The sequence below is a fragment of the Emydura macquarii genome, unplaced genomic scaffold (genome assembly GCF_026122565.2).
Source record: "Emydura macquarii macquarii isolate MOO-44397 ecotype Brisbane River unplaced genomic scaffold, CSIRO-AGI_Emac_v2 contig_3080, whole genome shotgun sequence".
Classification (NCBI taxonomy): domain Eukaryota; kingdom Metazoa; phylum Chordata; order Testudines; family Chelidae; genus Emydura; species Emydura macquarii.
The window spans coordinates 6,497,933-6,517,198 of NW_027133217.1; the positions used below are offsets into that span (position 1 = coordinate 6,497,933).

Below are 19,266 nucleotides of genomic sequence, written 5' to 3' on the forward strand. Positions count from 1 at the left end.
AGCTTTACTTCGGACCGGAGGCTGCTTCGGAGCAGAGGTTCTTTGGGTCGATTAGACACCAAGGCTTGGAATTGTCTCCACATCTGGCTGGGCTCTGGCCAGGTCCCATCAGCGAAGCAGGGCTGGTACTTGTCGGGAAACCCAGACTGCTGTGGTAGGAGGGATGAAAGATTTAGTAGGTGGCCCGCAATCCTCTGGGGCTGTGCAGATCTGCCTTTGGTGCTTATCTGGCACCCATTCCTGCAGTATTTATCCCCACAGCACCCCCTAAGAGTCAGGGCAGTGCTATTAACCCCACTCTACAGATTTGGGAACTGAGACACAGAGAGGCTAAGTGACTTGCCCAAGGTCACCCCGGCAATCTGTGGCAGAGCTGGGAAACAACCCCCATGTCTCTGGTTAGAACCCCTGACCACTGAGCCATCCTTGCTTCCTCTTCCATTTGACAGATGCCGTGTAAAACAGAGGCTCTGGCCCCTTCTTAGGAGCCTCTTAATGCCCCCTCACGGTCAGCAGTGGAGGAGGACCAGCAGCCAAAGAGTTAACTGAAAATCTGAGCACCAGGCTGTAGCCAGAAGGGCCTTTTTTGCAAACAGGCTGGGCATTTTTGAAGGCCTGGAAGACGTTGGCGGCTCTGTTGCTCTAACAGGCCTGCCTCTGTTTGAAGGGCCCGAAACACATGGACGCTGACAAATGTATATTAAATTAAAGCCAATCCACCGCTGCCATCCGGATCCTCTCCCTAGGAGAGCCCAGCCCAGCCCAGCCCTCCCCTTGCTTGCTTTATTTAGGCACTGCTGTGCCTTTAAGATGGCTTTACGATAATTAACTGTCTCCAGATGCAGGGTGCCAATTAATGCCTTTGTTCTTGGATTCAGAGGGAAAATATTTAAAGGCACGGTGCAGCCAGCCGAGTTCCTTTAGCAAATATGGATCAAGTCATTGTAATATGATCATCAGCCCATAAGAAAGGAGGGGGAGGCAGGGAGGCTGGGGAGAAAGGTTTTGGCTTAATTAGAACAGGCTTTGCCTCTGAGCGGGGAAACCGCCGGGGTTCCAGCCGGGATCTACCAGCTCCATGGAAAAGCGCCGCCGTGGAGTCCCCCCGTGCGCCCACCTTCATGGGCCTGAGCTGGGTCACTGTTGTGGGGAGCAAAGGGGCCTGTTTTAGAGAACGCACTGGCAATCCGCGTGCCCATCCTCTGCGTGCAGTTGAGATGCTTCAGGGTGGAGACGTGGGGTGGAGGGAGAGAGGCCGGCTGGGGGGCAGAGCCAGGGTGTATTTTAACCCTTCTGAAATGCAATGGCGGAGGTGAGCCTTCTTGTGGAGACTGGGAACACAGAGGGCCAGGGACTGTCAGAGATCCCGAGTTTGCCTCTTCGGAGTTTCCTTTCCACCGTGCGGTAAAGAGACAGACTGAGCTGTGCAGCCCACACTCGCCCCTGCATGCACAGGTCTGTGCACGGGCCCGCCCTACGTGAATGTGCCCGGCACGCCACTCACACCGACATGAACACACTCATATTCACGAGCACACAAGTGCGCTCACAATGTTGCCAGCCTCCAGCGGCTACAAATCAGGAGTCAGGCCCCCCCAAAATCCTGAGTTTGGTTTAAAAATCGTGAGATTTAAAAAAAATAATAAGAAAGGGGCTGGGGTTTTTGGAGGTTTTTTTTTTGCCTTCTAGTTTCTGAGCCGTCAGCATCAGGCTTGGGTCACATTTTCAAGCTTTCGTTTGTGACGGGAGGGCCAGAATCAGACTTTTAAAAAACCAAAAGCTGCAGATCTCATCTAACCGTATTCGTGCAGCACACCGACACCAGGTTAGCACCCTGGATTTCACCACAAGGCTTGGGATAAAGTCCCGCGAGTTGGCTGGATTCACGCACACTCAGAGAGTCCCACGCTGACGAGTACACGCACAGAGAGGGAGCCAGACACATACAGATGCTTCTAGGCACAGCACATGCGCATACAGGTACGCCAGGGTTCACACACCCCTCAAGTCTGGGTGGTTTTCTTTCAGATGGAGGGAAGATGTGAAATCAAGAAAGAACCAAAGGCCCAGGAGAGAGCACAGTGCATTTCTCCGGTGTAACGTGCTGCATCCGGGCAATGTGCAGGCAGACAGGCTCCTTAGAACCAAGAAGGCGTGGTACCCAGACAGACGCACACCCACATGGTTCCACTCACCATAGCAGGGACACAGGGGCTCCAGAATCACACAAGTACCTAGATAAATCATCCCTTCCCCCCCACCACACACACACACACTCACGCTAGCAGAGGCAGGTCCATAAGGGCAGGGGGAGACATTCTTAGTGGTGAGCCTCCGTGCAGCTGAGATCACCCCGTTCCCTCATCACATCGGGGTGGGTATTGCCCGGGCGTCCCCTCCTCTGTTCACCTCCCCTGAGCCGGAGGATTGTGGAAGGGGGTGAGGGTTGGAGGGGGGGGTGGAGAACTGAGGATGAAGGAGTGTGGCTGAGATAGGGAGGGGGAGAAGATTGGAAGATGGAGGGGGAGAGGCAAAGGAAAGGCACCAACGCCTGTCCGTGGGTGACTTTGAAACAACCCAGGCCGTTTCCCACAGGCCGCTGGGCAGCCACAGGGAGGTAGTAACTGGCAGCCGGCTCCTGCTCCCGTTTCCAGCCCCCACGGGTAACCCTAAAAACGGCCAGGCTGTGGCAGGCCAATGGTCCATCTAGCCCAGTGCCCTGTGCTCCGACGGGGCTGGGGTCAGAGGCAGCAGAGGGAACGAACAGCACGGGCCAGCCAGCGCGTGATCCATCCTCTCGGCCAGCCCCAGCAGCTGGCAGGCAGAGGTTTAAGCCGGTCGCCCAGCAGCGGTTGCTGGGCTGCGGGCAGGAAGACGGCGCGGCAGCGAAGTGCGGCAGAACGACGTCCCCGGCTGTGATTGCAGGGCGAGTGGCGGCAGGCAGAAAGGAGGGGTCCTGGTGGAAGCCCAGGCCCTCCCTGCCCTGCTCTTGGCCACAAATATGAATGTCCACTTGTGCGTCGTCCCCAGCACCAGTGTGTCCTCCCCCACCCCCTGCACCGCGCAGGGACGTCGGCTCAGTCCTGACCCAGGCAAAAGAACCGCTGCTCTCGGCGCCTACGGCCTCCCCAGACCCCCTTCCTGCACCTCCTGGGGCTGGCACCAAGGACACCAGCCCCCTGGGGCCAGCGCTCTGTGGGTCCAAATCCTGGATCACCCCATGACCGGGCCATGGGCGGTCACGCCTCGCGATTAGAACCGGCGCCAGGAGCCCTGGAACGGGGCACGGCTGGGCCCGAAGCGAGGACAGGCGCAATTACAGCCGTGGACGAATGCTTTGAGCAGCCACTGAACAGCTGCTGGGCTTAAAAGCCAGGCTGCTGACTCTTCCCGCCCATCAGAAACCTGCTGCAGGCCGGCTGCGTTCGGTGCATCGCCCGGAGACCGGCTCTGCTGCAGGCCCCGCTTCCTGACAGCCTGGTTCCCCACCTGCAGAGCTTGCCATCTAAGGGGACAAGTGGACAGGACGGAAACATCGAAATAGCCCCAACTCGTAAAGCACATCCATTTTCTTCCCCTCCTCATCCCAAACCTCGACCCTCGCCTGGCCAGCGTCCTGTAGCGGGCGCCGCAGAGATGGCCTCGGAGGAGGAGACGGGAGGGGCTTTGTGGCCCGGTTCAGGGAGCCTCGCGCATGAAAGCAGGCGCAGGGGTTGGTGGAAGAAGGTGTCGAGCAGGCAGCGGAGCAGAAGGGCGGGGAGCCGGGCAGTAAGAGGAGAGTGAGCACGGAGGGAGAGGGCGGATGCTGCTCGGGCTAGGCCACTACTCAAGCACTTGGGGAAACCTGGGTTCAAATCTCTGCTCTGCTCCAGCCTCCCTGTTTAGCATCTCTTGTGCCTTAGGTCCCCCGCTGTAAAATGGGGTCCATCCGAAACGAAACTTTAAAAAAATGTTCATTGCCCTGAAAAATTGAAAAAAAAAACGTCATCTGATGTGGAACGAAACATTTTATTTGACCGGAAATGAAACATTTTGTTTCATGTTTCAGCTTTTTTTCTTTTTTTTTTTAGAAAGAAAGGTTTTTACATATATAGATATATTTAATAACCTTAAAGTAAATTTCACAATGAAGGGTCAGTTTGAATCAAGAAATCAAAATGTTTCCATTTTTCCAGAGTACTTTTTCGGGACTTTTTTTGACCAAAACAATTAGGCAAATCCAACATGAATTTGTGAAATGTTTCCATCAGCCTGAATCTCCATTTTCCAGTGATCATGCTTGTAAGAGTGTAAAGATTGTGATGTTAAGAACAGCCATACTTGGTTAGACAAATACTCCATCTAGCCCAGCATCGTGTCTGTGACAGCGGCCGGTGCCAGATGGTTCAGAGGGAATGAACAGAACAGGGCAATTAGTGAGTGGTCCATGCCTCGTTGTCCAGTCCCAGCTTCTAGTAGTCGGAGGTTTAGGGATATCCAGAACATGGGGCTGCATCCCTGACCATCTTCGCTAATAGTCATCAAGTGACCTGTTCTTCATGAACTTATCTAAGTCATTTGTGAACACAGTTATAATTTTGGCCTTCACAACATCCCCTGGCAATGAGTTCCACAGGTTAACTGTGTGAAGAAGTTCTTCCTTCTGTTTGTTTTAAACCTGCTGCTTAATTTCATTGGGTGATCCTGGGTTCTTGCGTTATGTGACGGGGTAAATAAGACTTTCCTATCTCCACAACATTCATGATTTTATAGACCTTTATCCTATCCCTCCTGAGTCATCTCTTTTCTAAAATGAACAGTCCCCGTCTTTTTAATGTCTCCGTATACGGAAGGTGTCCCATACCCCAAAGCTGTAAGCAACTGAAAACAGGTTCTGAGCTGCCAGCTCCACCTATAATCCAGAGAGTGTGTGTGTGTGTCTGTATGCAAATGCACTTCACTCTGCCCCCTTGGAGATGGCAGTAGTCCCTGGGATTATCTGCACGGACTCCACTTGCAGCCTCTGAGTTAGGTGTTGGCTGTACTAAACGGTGGCGCGCGAAGGAGAGGTATTATTTGGGTGTGAGGTTATCTGGAAGGCTGTGTACCTTTGTGTGTATGTGTGAGCCTTTCTCATCAACTCCTGTGCATATGAGCAAAGGAAAGAGATACCTGTGTACCGTGTGAGATCCAGTATGCCTCATTTCCAGTGCTGTGCTGATGGGGTGGGGGCAGACCTGGGGGAATGGAGGGCACCGGGGGGGGGAGGAGTGCTGTCTGGTGGGAACAGGGTACCCCTCCTGCCCTGCACAGGGGGCGCGTGAGGCGAGGGGGGCACAAATGCAAGCATTGATCCCCGGGCGCCGGAGACCCAGGGTACGTCACTGCTCAGTTCCACGCTGTATGTGCATGCATCTATGTGTGCTGTGTGTGTGTCCATCACAGCTGCCCAGATGGTTCTTCTGCTGTTGGTTCCAGAGCGAAATATTTCCTTGACTCCTTTCCCCACCAGGCTTCACCCCTTGTTGGTGGTGTCTTGAGCTCTTTACACAGCCCCGAGACTGTGCAGAACCGGCTTTGGCACCTCCGGTTCCCAAATGACCATGTTTGCTAAACATACAAATAAATGCAAGGCCTAGCTACTGGAGCTGGGTGCGTATTTTCTGAATCACCGGCAATTCCAAAAAATGGTGGGAAAAGAATTCAGCTCAAACCAAAACTGAATTTTTTTGACATTTCCAGCACCCTGGAAAAGCAGGAAAACATTTCCAGTCAGCTCAAACGAAATGTTCTGTTTCCGTTTCAAACCCCTTTAAAACGTCTTGTGACTGTTTTGTAAATAACGGAAATCGTGAAACAAAATGTCGCTTTCAACTGGAAAAAATCGCAACGTTTTGATTCTTTTTCCAAGATCTTTTTTTTTAAGATTCTTTAAGCTTTGTCGAAACCGAGACACATTCGCCACACGTGAATCCGTGTCGCCGACTCTGCGTATTTCACCCTCAAAAAGTTTTACGTGAGAAATTTCGCCAAGGCTCGTACTAGCTGCGTACACAGGGTCAGCTTTGACTGGTGAGTGCCAGTCGAGAACGCTCAAACTATTTAAAGGAAGGCTACCCTATTTTCCTATACACCACACCTGTGTGCTCTGCTTCTCCAGACCTTTTGAAGTTCGCCCCTTATGCTTTTGTCCCCGGTTCTTGTTAATGATCATCCTGGCCTGGCTTTCAGTCCCTATGCTGTTTCAGGCAAGATGATATTAACCAGAGAGATTGGAGCCCCTTGTGCTGTTGCGTTTGTGTATTTAACCTGAGCCCACCGCTGTGTTTTGTGGGTGGATGAATCAATATGGGCATATTCATGGAGACTTGGCAAAGTGCGGTGTGGGCCCTGCATGAGTGTGTGACCCCCCACTGTGAAGATCACAGAGGAACAAACAAGCATTGTTAGAAGAGGACTCGCCCCAGGTCCCTCTCTGGTTTTAGGGCCTCCTGTCATGCCTCAGATTTCTGCTCTGATATGGAAACTGTTTTACGACTTCCCAGGTGGCGAAAGGCTTCACACAGGTGTCAGATCTCGGGAAAGCCATCTGCTGGGAGGAGACCCCCGTTGGTAGGCCCTGAACAAGAGAAGGAAAAAGGGGCCCGGGCAAGGAAGAGGCGGGTGGGGAGGGGAAACTCGATGAGGAAAATCCCAAATTCTTTCAGGTGCCCGCATTAAAATAGCAAGATCAAGTGTGACCAGCCAATCTAATTAGAACTGGAGCTAGTCCGGGCTCTGCCACTGATTTGCCCTGGGACCGTGGTCGTGTTGCTTTGCCACCCTGTGCCTCAGTTTCCCCATCTGTAAGCAGGGGAATCACGGTACTGTATGTCAGTGCCAAAGATGTGCTTTACATTGTCCAAAATCGCAGACCAGGCCATGTCCTGCCCTGAAGTGGTCACAGGCTGGATGACAGACACAGAGCCAGGCCCGTGGAGGAAGAGGCTGGCTTACACGTCTGTGGTTAAGCAGTGGGTGTGGCGAGCACGAGGGTCTAATGCCAGCGTGTGGGCCAGGAGTGAGGAAAGAGGGGAATGTGGGGGAGAGGCTAGTGCCCTGGGAGCAGGGGGATGCCCCAGGTATGTGGGTGGCACGGAAGGGGGGCAGACGCCTGGGATTGGAAGCAGGAAACTAACTGGGTGGTGGCACCGAATTTCCAGCTGCAGGCTGGGGCAGGGAGTTCATGGATTCAAGGAGAAGGAGGGAACACTGAGAGTTAGCTGCAGCCCGTGAATAGCCCAGACCTGAGGAGCTGTGCCCCCATCTGGCTGCATCGTGTTTCGGGGTCTGTAGATGCAGCTTTGTCACTATTAGCCCGACCGAGAGCAGGGCCCCATTGTGCGAGGGGCCATACAGACACCCGGAGTGAGACCTGCCCTGACGATCTTAGGGTTTAAAGAGGCAAGAGGGACAAAGTCACCATTTCACAGCTGGGGAAACTGAGGCACCGAGCGATGCACGGACTTGCCCAAGGTCACCCCGAGAGAGCCAGGAAATGGACCCGGTTTTGTGCCGGGCCCACAATGCCGCCTGGCGTCCCCGAAGCGCCGCGTGCCTGGCTCGTGCGTGCGCTGATAAATCCGTCGGTCTTTTCCTTGAGCCGTCAGGGGCCCGGGCGGGATATTTGGGTCATTCTAGAGCGAAGCGGGAAGGCCGGGGCGGGCTGGAACCGGACGGCTCGGCGCTCGGCCCGGATCGGTACCCAGCGAAAAGCGTCCCCCTGCGACGGAGCTTGGAGACCAATGGGGAACGAGTGCGGGGTCTTGTTCATCGTCTCTCCTCCCTTCTCCCCTTTCCCCTGCAGGTCTCCGCCCGCCAAGGCTGCAAGAGCGGACGCTTCACCTCCCTCGGGGACTGCTGCGACCTCTGCCCCCGGGGCTACGGGGTGGCTGGCCCCTGTGGCAGCTCCAACACCGAGTGCGAGCCCTGCAGAGCGAGTGAGTCCTGGGGACCCCGGGGAGGGGCGAGCCGGCCGATGCCAGGGCGAGGGAACCGGGCACGGCCCGGCTGGATCAGACTGGGGGGCCCTGTAGGCCAGTGGCCGGAGCCAGCAACTTCGGGGGGGGACGGACAGAAAGCCACCCCGGGAGGCCAGTTAGGGGATTGCTGGGTTGCCCTGGGGATACCCCCTTCCATGTCTGCGATGCCACAGACCCATCTCACGCCACTAATTGCAGCGAGACCCCCTGCGCCCCATGCTGGGGGGCACCGGGCCAAACCACTCGACAGGCACCTCTTCCGGTTTGATCCCCCGGGCCCCCCGACGTGCTGCCGCCTGTGGGTGTCAGGGCTTGATCTGCAAGCCATGGGGCGCCCCCTCCCCGAAGGAGGGGTGGGGCGTGTAGGGGGGAGGAGCTGGGGTGGGGGGACACAAGGAGAGGTCGGGGGAGATCTAGATTAAGCGGGGGGCGGGGAGGAAAGTTGTCAGGAGAGATGGGGGGTGATGTAGAGAGGCAGAGGCTTATAGGATGAGCAGAGCAGGACATGGGAAGTGATATTTAGTACCCCCCAGTTCCAGGCCGTGGCGGGTGAGGGGGGGAAGAAGCACCCCTCAGTCCCCACCTGCTATTCCTGGCCGGCTGTTCCCACTCCCAGCCCCGCCGAAAGCCGGCGTTTCTGACCTGCCGCGGCTCTTAGCCAGAGCCTCCCGCCCCGAGCACAGATTATCAGCCCTGCCGCGGCTGCGTGACGGCTGGGAAAACGGCCCAGCTCGATTCCCGTGTGACCTGAGCCAGGCTCGCCGTTAGGGGAGGTGAGCCTGCGTCAGCCCCAGGGAGCCCAGGCCAGCATTATTCCCCCGGCAGAGGCCGGCCGGCCGGCCCGCGAAAGGGATTTCCAAGATGATTGGACGCTGCGCTAATCTGACGGAAACCCACTTCCTGCCTCGACTGGCCTGGCCATCCAAAGGCTCTGCCTGGGGTCAGTCGCTAAACAGACACGCTGTGTCCTGGCTGAGCCAAGCCAGACAGGGAGGGCTGGGGCCCAGGCTTGGATGGGAGATCTCCCCAGAGCCCCGGCAGTCAGCAGGAAAGGGAATGAGCGTGGCACGCCGCCCTTTGAGTCAGACTAGCGTTGTGCTGCCTTTCGAGTGAGACATGAAACCGAGGTCATTGAAGGTCCCAACTCAGATAATCACGCCCTGTCTCTTTAAATGCCCCCTGCAGCTCTCCATTTCCTATTGTCAGTGATCCCGGCGGGGCTGTTGCTGTGAGCTGTTAAACAGCTGCCGCGTTCCACCTCAGAGGTGGCCGCATTTCATGGGCCGAGAAAGACGCCCCAACCTGTCGTTCCTCGGTCGGTTTGTCAAACGCCCTGGGCTCGATCAGGGCTCGATGGGTGACGTGAACGCACCCGACTGGAGGGGGTGGCCAGTTTTACCCGCAGCGCTTTGTGCTCTGGCAATTCCCTGGCCGAGTTCAGACGTCTGAGCAGGTCTCCCGCTGGCGATAATAGGCTGCTACCCCCAGCTGACGGAGTCACTCCTCTGGCTGAAGTGCTGGGGGCTTGTGGCGTGGCTGCCGACGGGTGCGGGCGGCCGTCCTGCCCGGAGTCGGTCCCGAGCTCAGTGTGCCTCTCTCTTTCCCCCGGCAGACGTGACGTTCTCCTCCAGCAGCAGCGCCACGGAGCCGTGCCGGCCGTGTTCGCGGTGCCCAGAGCACGTGCCGGCGGCGGAAGCGTGCACGCCCACCCGCGACACCGTGTGCGCCACCCACTGCGCCCCGGGCCACTACTTGGCCGCCGCCGAGAACGGGAGCAGCAGCCGGTGCCTGCCTTGCCAGATCTGCTGGCTGGGCTACGGGGCAGCCGCGCCGTGCGGGCCCGCCCACGACACCGTCTGCCAGAAGTGCCCCGAGGGCTTCTACTCCGAGGAGAAGAGCTACTCCGCGCCGTGCCTGCCCTGCCGGCCCGAGTGCAACGAAAGCGAGGTGATGATCCGCGCCTGCAGCCGCCAGTCCGACACGCTGTGCATGGGTAAGGACCGCGCTGGCCGGGACGCAGGGCAGAGCTGCTTGCATCGGCGAGGGCGGGCGAGCGCGGGGAGGCGCGGGGGTGGCAAGCGAGGGGTGTGCATGGCGGCGAGGGGCCGCGCGTGTCGTGCGGGCGCTGATCTCTCTGGGTGTGCGGGGTGCACTGGGGGAGTTGTGTGGTGGGGCGGTGCTGGGGAGGGTGAGCCAGCCTGTGAAGAACGGAGGAAGAACCAGTCTGCCTCCAGCCTCTGACTCATTACAACCCACGCAGTCGTGGCGTGCAACGTGGCTGAGGGGCCAGGGCAGCGATTGGTACCGTCGCGCCTGAGATCCACAGCCACGGACCGGGACCCCATTGTGTCAGGCGCTGCACGAACACGGAACAAAAAGGCCCTGCCCCAAAGACCTGACAGTCTAAGCGGTGCGTGTCCCCTCTGCCGCCGCAGGGGAACAGTGTGTTGTTATCACCGCGGTGAGGCCAGCAGCCCAGGAAGGAGGGATGTCAGGCCAGAGTCAGTGTCAGGCCCTTCTTCAGGGCACGATTTATTGGGTGAACAGAAAACTTAAGGCTAAATACCAAACTAAAGTCATTCCTCTGCCCAACGGGGCCTGCGGTTCCCAGAGGCCCGGCCCGGCCCAGCTCAGCCCTCTCTGGGTTCAAGCACTCCTGCAGCAACCTGATGAGCCCTGGTTGGCCTTTATAAGGACCGGCTGTCACCAGACCCAGCCCTGCTGCATCAGCTGGGAGGCACCTGATCTGTCAAAGGGCGGCCTGAGCCTGCCACTTTGTGGCCAGCTGGCTGAGGTTTGATGAATGAATTTTGTTGTTGTTGAAAAATGGCATTTAAATCACACCTTTTCCTTGGACTTTTTCTTTTTTTTAAATATTGGGGAGGGAGGAGGTGGGATTGGATGAAATGGGGAGGCCAAACATTTATCTTTGTTTGATTGTTTGTTTGTTTGGGTGGTGGTTTGATTGGAAAGTGTTTGGACTTGGTTGGTTTATCATTTCCCCCTTCCCCTCCCACCTTTTAGAAAGAAAGAAAGAAAGAAAGCAAAGGGGTTTCCATGATGAGTTTCAAATAAGCAACAACAACAAAAAAAGCCTGTCCTGTTTCTGGAACCTGTCGAAGGAAAACAATCTGGATGATTTTCACACATTTCACCCCTGCCCTATTTTGTGATCCACTCTGGTTATTAGGGGGAGGAATCGACCTGTCTCTAGCCTGCTGGGGTGTGTGGCACTCGGATAGCCCTGCTTGCAGGCGTAAAGGGGCTTGTTCCCCCTACCTTTCCAGGAAGGCCTTCAGCCTCCGTAGCTCATTGGGTCCTTGGTGCCTATGTCAAAGGGTCTGATTAGCGCTGGTATCATTAACTATGGTACGCCAGTGTCTGCTTGAGACCTGACAAATTCGTGTCAGTGCCCATCATCAGATACAAATCACTGCAGGTCAGTACCAGGCTGGGCTGGATTCGAACCAGCAACAGAGAACCCTGGGAAGGTGTCCGGAGAGCACAGATCCTGTTTGTTTGTCTAGCCCCATGCGCACTGTCTGTCTGTTTGTCTGTCTAGCTCTATACATGCTGTCTGTCTTTCTGTCTAACTGAAAGACGAGGCAAGGGAGGTCATATCTTTTACTGAACCAACTTCTGTCGGCCTGAGAGATGAGCTTTCGAGCTCCGGAGAAGCTTGTCTCTCTCACCAGCAGAAGATGTCCTCACCCGCCCTGTCTCTCTCATATCCGGGGACCGACACGGCTACAACAACGCTGCAAGAAAAGTCCCCCTCTCTGTCTGTCTAGCCTCATGCAAACTGTCTGTCTGTCTGGCTCTCTAGCCCCACACATGCTTCTTAGTCTGTTTGTCTGTCTAGCACCTGGCTAAGCTGGCTGGCTCTCTATCTATCTGCCCCCGCACACACACACTTGTTCATCTGTCTGTCTGTCTGTCTGAAGCATGAAGGGAATGTTCTGGGGATGAGGATTGGGGCCAGAACTAGAATCTGAGTCCATAGCGGCTTGAATCCAGCGAAATACAGCCTCCCCCCTCTTGCATTTCTCTCCCTTTCCATCTTCCTCTCTCTCTGGTTTTGTTTTAGAGAAACAGTTGCTTTTTTGTCTGCAAGGACAGAGTCTCCTTAGGTTGCCCTTAATCTCCCCTTTGTCCCGGTCGCTGTGTCTTTAATCCCACTCGGCGGTTGGGGGGCGAGGATGCGGGCCTGTTAATGAAACGCTCCGAAGCGGAGTGCATGAAAAGGCTGGCGAGCGGCGCCAGTCCCTTCAGGCGGCATTGTCTCCCCGGGGTTTGCTGCCAGCCTCCGGGTGAGCTCGCCCTCGCCACCTCTTCACGTGTCTGGCAAAGGGGCATCGTTGCCATCCCAGGCGCTGGAAGGGGCGGCTCCACTGGATCGAGGAGGCAGCATCTCTGGGCCCGGTTCCTGTCTTAAGGGGGAGGATGGGAGTTTCTGGGGCAGGATTGTCCCATAATAGAACTGCGGGGGAGCCATCGCCTGTCAATGAGCTGATGGGTGCAGGATTGAAATCTACACTGGTCCAAGGGCCAGGACGTGCTATATCTTGAGAAGCAGCAGGGCAGCAAGCCAGGGGCTTTCTGCCGCCAGAGTCCTGGGAGCGTTGGGTTTCTAATAGAGTACAGCGCTGATCTCCGTACCCACGGCCCCGCACCTGACACTGGATATGAGAAGGGGCAAGGGACAGTGGTCCGAGCACCGACCTGGATTGGATCCTGCCTCAGGCTTGGGGCCTGACCCAAACGTTTTTGGTGCGTGCCCTCCGGGAAGTCACCTACCCACTCTGTGCCTCAGTTTCCCTTATCAAGGCAACGGGGCTGAAAGGAAAGCGCGTTGAGCTGGGAAGAAGAAACTGCTTCTGCTCAAAAGGAGCGACGTCTTTTTGTGCCAGCGAAACCCAGCCCCCGTGCATTGCGGGAGCGGGGCGCCAGGCTGGTCGGGCTGCAGCTCTCCTCCTCCAGCGCTGCCTGCGCGCCGAGAGCTGGCACCGCCACCTGCCTATCCCCGTCCAAATGACCCCCTGGAGACCACCACCAAAGACCCGTCGGGAGCAAAGCGGAAACGGCCTTTCCAACTCCCCAAACAGCCCCTGATTGAACAGCGAACGGCTCGACGGGGAGGCAGCAGAACCTGGCCGCGTTGGGCCTGAAGAGGTCCCAGTTCAAATCCTGGCTTTGCCCTTTACCTGCCGGGTGACCTTCAGCAGGCCTCTGTGCTTCAGGTGAGATTCCCACCTTGTGTATTCAGACTGCAGGGCCTGGATCTCCCACCTCACCGCCGCTGATTTCAATGGCATTTCAACACCTGTGCGGAGCTGGGCCTATGCCCTGTGGAGCAGGGGGCTGCCTCGTCTGCACCCGTCTCTTTAGGCGCTGCTGTAATATCCGTAAATGATCCGGCTTCTGCCGACGCTCACCAAGCTGCCGTGTTGCGGTGAAGGGGATGGTGCTGTGCGCCGAGGGCAGGGATCCCTGGGCTGACAGCCTCTTCACAAAGGGTTAACCCGCCAACTTTCTGCCTTCCCTGGTGGCTTTTCCAGCGGCTCAGGGGCCCCTCTGCTGAGGTGACACCTGCAGCGTCACATTCAATCCTGGACAAGACACTGGCGAAGAGAGACCAGCCTACTGGAGGCCGTTCAAAGAGGTGCAGGGCCGGAGGGGGACTGACGCCCAGGAAGCATCAATACGCGCCCCATCCAAAGCCCACTGCAATCGGGGGACACCTCTCCACGGACTCCAATGGATCAGGCCTCAGCGGCAGATGTAATATGCCTCGGAAGGGGGTGGAGGAGGGACGTTTTGGGGAGGGTTTGAATGACGAATGATGGGATGAAATCAAGAAGGAGAGAAACCACGGTCAGTGTCAGAAGGAAACTTCCCAGCGGAGCGAGCTTTCGGGGCCCGGCGGCTGCAGCGGGTGGCGATCGAGGTAGTGGGCTGAAAACAGAAGTCGAACCGCCCTGGTGCTCATCACCCCGAGAGCTTAGATACTTACTCAAGGCAGCTTAACCCCCTCCCACTGCTCGCGCCCCCGCAGCTGCCTTGCCCATTTTAGTGTGGTCACTTCTTCTGGGTGTCTGCACAACATGCCTCCGGGGGCACGGGACCAGGAATTCAGTCCGTTGGCTGGATCAGCGGCTGCCCCGGCCGGGTACCGACAGGGAGTACGGCATGAGCATCGATCCAGCTCTCAACTGGACCTAGTGCGGGTGCATCTAGCGGAGCGGGAAATTGCATTTTCCCGCTCTCGTGTAGACGTATTCTGAGCCTGGGGAATAATCCCCGCCCTGGGGGGCTGTTTTAAAGTAGTCTGGAGAACGGGCTGGAGGGCCCGGCCCCGCGCTGGCTCTCGGGCTCAGATATTGTTAGTGGCTTAATAAAGCTTTTTCATCTCCCGTTTTTCTCTTGAATTTCAGAACATGGTCGAGCTGGCAGGAGCCGAGCCCCTGGGAGGGAAGGGGAAAGGGTCACGACCTCCGACCTCCGGAATGAAAGTGCTTGTCCCTTTCTAGTGTAGTAGATAATTAAAGTCCACCCCCCCGTCAGCCACCACACAACACAGGGGCAGAGAAGACCAAATTAATACGTGCCTGTCTGTCTGAATGTGAGGAGCTGGGAGGGAAGGACGAGGCAGGTTTGCAGAGACGTCTCTGGAATGAACTCCACTTGGAAAAATGGGAGCTGTCAAGGAAGTGACAGGATGAAAAGTGACCTGCGAAGGATATTAAAAACATCAGGCTCGGGCCTTTTTTCCCCCTCATACGATGGAGGAAGACGGCCTGAAAGGTTATGCTGAGGGGAAGGGGGTTTGTTTTGTAGTCTGCCATTGTTTTAACCGAGAAATAGCCGGAACATTAATTCTCTTCTTCCTTGGTTTTGCTGGAGGTCTTCTGGTAGGTCTCAGTGATGTTTATTGTGAGCTCTTTGCCTCAGTTGAGAGGGCCAGGTGTTGAATCTTTAACAGGGACGTCCTTTCTCCCAAGCATTCAGTAGGCATTAGAATGAAATAGGTGGTCATGAAAACCAGAGTTTTGGACATATCATCCCCCTCCCGATGGCTCAAATGTCAGTATTGTGCGTGTCTGGAGTTCACTCCCTAGCGCTTCTGACATCTGCCAGGGCATGCCAGCCGCGGTTTGGAATGTATAAAAAAAAAGTGGGGGGGAGGAGAGGAAACCTTTCTCTTTTGATACAAAAACCTAAAAAGACCCAACAGGACACCTGGCTTCAGGGCAGCATTTGACCACACAGAGCCAACTCCAGCGATTCCCCCTGCTGAGTAAAGTATGGAGCCCTCTAATGGCAACGGTTTGCTGTGTTACAAAAGGCACCGCGCTGGGTGACGAGATGGCTGTGGGGTGGGAACGGGCCGGAGTTTTGCTTCAAATCCAGCCAGGGGCAGCGAGGACTGGAAGACAGTCATTGCTCCAGGTGGGTCTTACGTCCTTTCCCCGTGCTCAGATCTTGATCCTCACAAAATGCACCTGCCCTGTGATCAAGCTCAGCCCAGGGGCCAAGGAGTGGATGGACGGCCGGCCGGACAAACTACTGTCCCTCCTGGTCAGGCTGGTGGCTCTGGGAGTGAGCAGCTGACCTGTCAGCCAGCTGCCGTTCGCCACGGCTGCCTTCACATGGAAACCAGCCGCATGGGTCCGGTCGGCTCGAAGCTCAAGCAAATTCAGGGTGGGCGTACGTGGGCCCGCGGAAGTTAGGGAAGGTGGTGGAGACAAGGAAAGGGGGCAGTTTCTCCCCCCTCGTTGTGGGAGAAGAATGGACGGGGCTAGGCTGGGTGGTAATTGTATTTGATCCACACACATCTCCCGGCCAGCCTCTTTGAGTCTAGAAACACCTTTTTTTTATTTGGACAAGCCATAATGGGACTCAGTAGGGGCAGGTCCTTAATGCTGCTCTGGTTAGTAAGGCCCCCCCGTATCCCTCCCCCAGGAATGCTCTGTGAATTCAAGGGTGGGTGAAGGAAAGCATGTCCTGTGGAACTCCTCGCCGGAGGAAGTCACTAAGGCCAAGAGCTTAGTTGGCTTCTGATAGGGACTGGGCCCATTTTTATGGAGGAGCGGGACCTCCAGAGCTACAGGAGTGAGGCTTTAAAATAGCCAAGGGTTTTGGAAGAGATAAACCCCAATACTTCAGGGTTTAAGCCAACCTCTGTCTAACAGAAGAGAAGCTAAGGTCATCCCAGAACTGCCCACTGCAGGGATTTGTGCACCTGCCTGTGAAGCAGCTGGTCCGGATCCCTGTCGGGTGGGCTACGGGTCTGTACTGCCCTGAGCCCGTACGGCCGTGCCAATATTCCCCTAACTCAGTGGGATTAGCAGGAATTGCTAGCCCCTTCCCAGCAGGAAGGTTTGCCCCGGGAGTTCGGAGATGGGCATCGGTGTTGCAAACGTCCGACAAAGCCTTTATGAGCAGCCGGGCCCGGTAAGCTGGGCTGTACGTGCATGCTAACCTCTTACCCCTCCCACCGTCCTGCCGGCTCCTGGAACGGGAAACACCTCCTCTGAGCCGCAGGGGCAATCGACGCACTGCCCACCTGCTCAAACTCATCCCACGGGACAAAATAAGCCCGTCTCACGAGGACGCAGGGTGTGTGGGTCCCCTGGGAAGGGTAGGCCAGTGGAGCACATGGCTGTGGAAGGAGGGGTGTGTGTGTGTGTGTGTGTTGGGACAGGGCGTTATGCTGGACAGCGGGTGGGTGTTAGCGAGACAGCCCTCATCTGCCTGCATTTGTGGGGATTTCATATGGAAGCAGCAGGCTTCCCCGTTCCCTTCGCAGACCATATTCCCACTGTTACCGTTCAGGGACACAAGATCTGTTCTACGCTGTGTTCCCGACCACGCACAAACCCTTCTGTTTCACAGCGCGGGCTGAGGGTCGCTGCTCAGTGCGAAATGGGGGGGTGCATGGCCCCCGTAGGAGGCGTGTGAGGCTTCCCCTGATGTCCCACGGCGGGGAATTCACAGCGAGGGGTGCTGAGCGCTGCAAGTTCAGACCCAAGGAGGCGCTGACACCCAGGAGGATTGCCCTAAAGAGAGTGTAACCCCGAGGGGTTGCCACGCTACCAGAGGGTCCCGTCTGAACATCATTTAGAGCAGTTCCAGAGCACTGGCAACTGAGCACCCCTGGCTCCGCCTCTTCCCTCATGGCCCGCCCCTGGCTCCGCCTCTTCCCTCATGGCCCGCCCCTGGCTCCGCCTCTTCTCTCGAGGCTCTGCCCCTTCTTTGCCTTTTCCCTCGAGGCTCCGCCCCTCGCTCCTCTTCCCTCCTCCCTGCCAGCTGAGCCGGGCTCTAGGCGTGCAGGGGTAACTTTTTCTTCCAAAAATGGCATCTGGACATTTTCTCAAAACCTATTTTCAATTTTTTTAATGAAACTTCCTCACAATTGATACAGTTTTGCAAAAAAAAAAAAGAAAAATTCCGTTTCCTCGAAACGGCCTTTTCCGATGAAAAATTTTCGCCGAGGGTCCAACCGCTTGTTCTTGGCATCCACTGGACTTGCTACTCTGCCCAGCTGACCCAAGCAGGGGAAAATGAAGCACGTCCTCGTCTGATCTCATTAACACACCTGGGCCCTGATCAGGGCTCCTTCGTGCTGGGTGTTGTACGTGCATAATAAAAAATGTCCCTGCCACCAGGAGCTTTCCCGCACACACGCCTCTCTCATATGTGTGTGTGTGTGTCCCCTCCCCCCCACACACACACACTTACATGCCACTTTCATCTCTGCTTGAGTTATCGCAGCTGGAGGCTATTTAGGTTAAGAGATGGACCCAAGCCAGCAATTCCAGAGCCCGGTCCCTGGTCAAACTTTCCCAAGCGCTTGTACCTGGCCTCAGGTCCCGGGTACCCAGAAAAGCGGGTGACTCGATCCTGTGAGCTGGCGCTTAAATCGCTCCAGAGCTCAAGGGGACCTGCCCTGGTGTCGTGGTGCAGGCCCTCCTCTGGGTGAGACGGCTGTGCCGAGGGCTCGCCCCGAATCACCCGGGAAACCTGACGCAGAGAGCATCTGATTGAAATTCTCCAGAGCCTGCCCAGCACCAGCTGAGCTCTGAGGCTCTGCAACCGGGGGGGGGGGTTGTTGGCGGGGGAGAGAAAGGGGCAAGGGTGGAAAAGGCTCGCTCATTGCCAGCGCCTGAGTTCAGCCCGCCCCACGCTGGGCATGCTCCCTGCACGTTGGGGGTGCCCGGCTCGATTTGGGGCTGAAGCAGGAGGGGAGCTGGGGTGGGAGAAGGCATTCACGCTCCCTGCTTTGCAGCTTCAGCCCCTGGCGGCCGGGGAAGCATCATCTCTCCAGCTGCTCCTCCATAGCCAACGCCTCCCACCCTCCCGTGACTTGTCATCGCTTCCCAGCAGACAGACCAGATGCTCCTGGCAGGCGCGCAGCCTCTTTTGGAGACTTTGATGTAGTTCTGCAAGGGGGGGGGGGCGGCAGTCAGGGGAGTGGGGCTAGCAGGGCCAGACGGGGAGGGACGGCAGGCTCAGTTTTCCAGCCCCGGTCTTTCTCGCAGAGCTGAGGGCCTCGCTGAGCGAACCCAGCCCAGTCTCGTCCGTGATCTACTGCCTGCGCCTCGGGTACCGGCGTGTCAGGAGCCTGCGATCAGGGCACCAGCTCGCTCGCACGTTCAGCAGGGAGCAGACGGACACATGCAAGGATCAGACCTTCGGGCTGCCCTGGACCATCACTGGTTCCCCGCTGCGTCGATGGACCAGCTACCCTGGTTATTTCTGTCTTTGACGGTAGCCGGTGGGAGAAGGAGGAGGCAGGTCTTGTGGCTCAGGCTCCAGACTAGGGACTCAGGGACTCCCCTCTTCGTGTCTGCCGTGAGCGAGTGAGATGAGCTTTCAGGTGACACACCTCCCTTCTTAGAGAGCTCGCCTCGCTCACCGGCAGACGCTGGTCCAGTAAAAGATGTTACCTGGCCACCTTGTCTCATCCATCTTAATGACGGATCGACTCGATGTCTGGAAGCTGCCCAGTTTGTAATCACTCCGCTGCAAGCAACTGCATCTCTCCGCTGAACTAGGAAAGCCAGTCTCTTACCATCCGCAGCCATTAAAGCACGCACAGCACTCCCCCTCCCCCAGACCAGGGGTATGACCCCAGCGTCCCGGCCACGTCCCACACTGGGGCTTTGCATCCTGCATAAATTCCCCTGCAGCGTCACCCCTGGTCCTAAACTGCTGTGTAGTGCGGGGCTCTCCTAGCCCGAGTAGCGGCTGCATTTCACTGGCG

At 56.8% G+C, this 19,266-nt stretch overlaps 1 protein-coding gene across 1 annotated transcript in view; it reads left to right on the forward strand.

The window, feature by feature from the left end:
- The window catches only part of LOC137141534 (tumor necrosis factor receptor superfamily member 16-like), a 36,522-nt gene that overhangs the window by 9,738 nt on the left and 7,518 nt on the right, over positions 1-19,266 (forward strand). The window contains exons 2-3 of the mRNA XM_067530434.1: positions 7,826-7,958; positions 9,613-9,993. Of these exons, the coding sequence (XP_067386535.1) occupies positions 7,826-7,958; positions 9,613-9,993 (514 nt within the window). The remainder of the gene's footprint in view (positions 1-7,825; positions 7,959-9,612; positions 9,994-19,266) is intronic.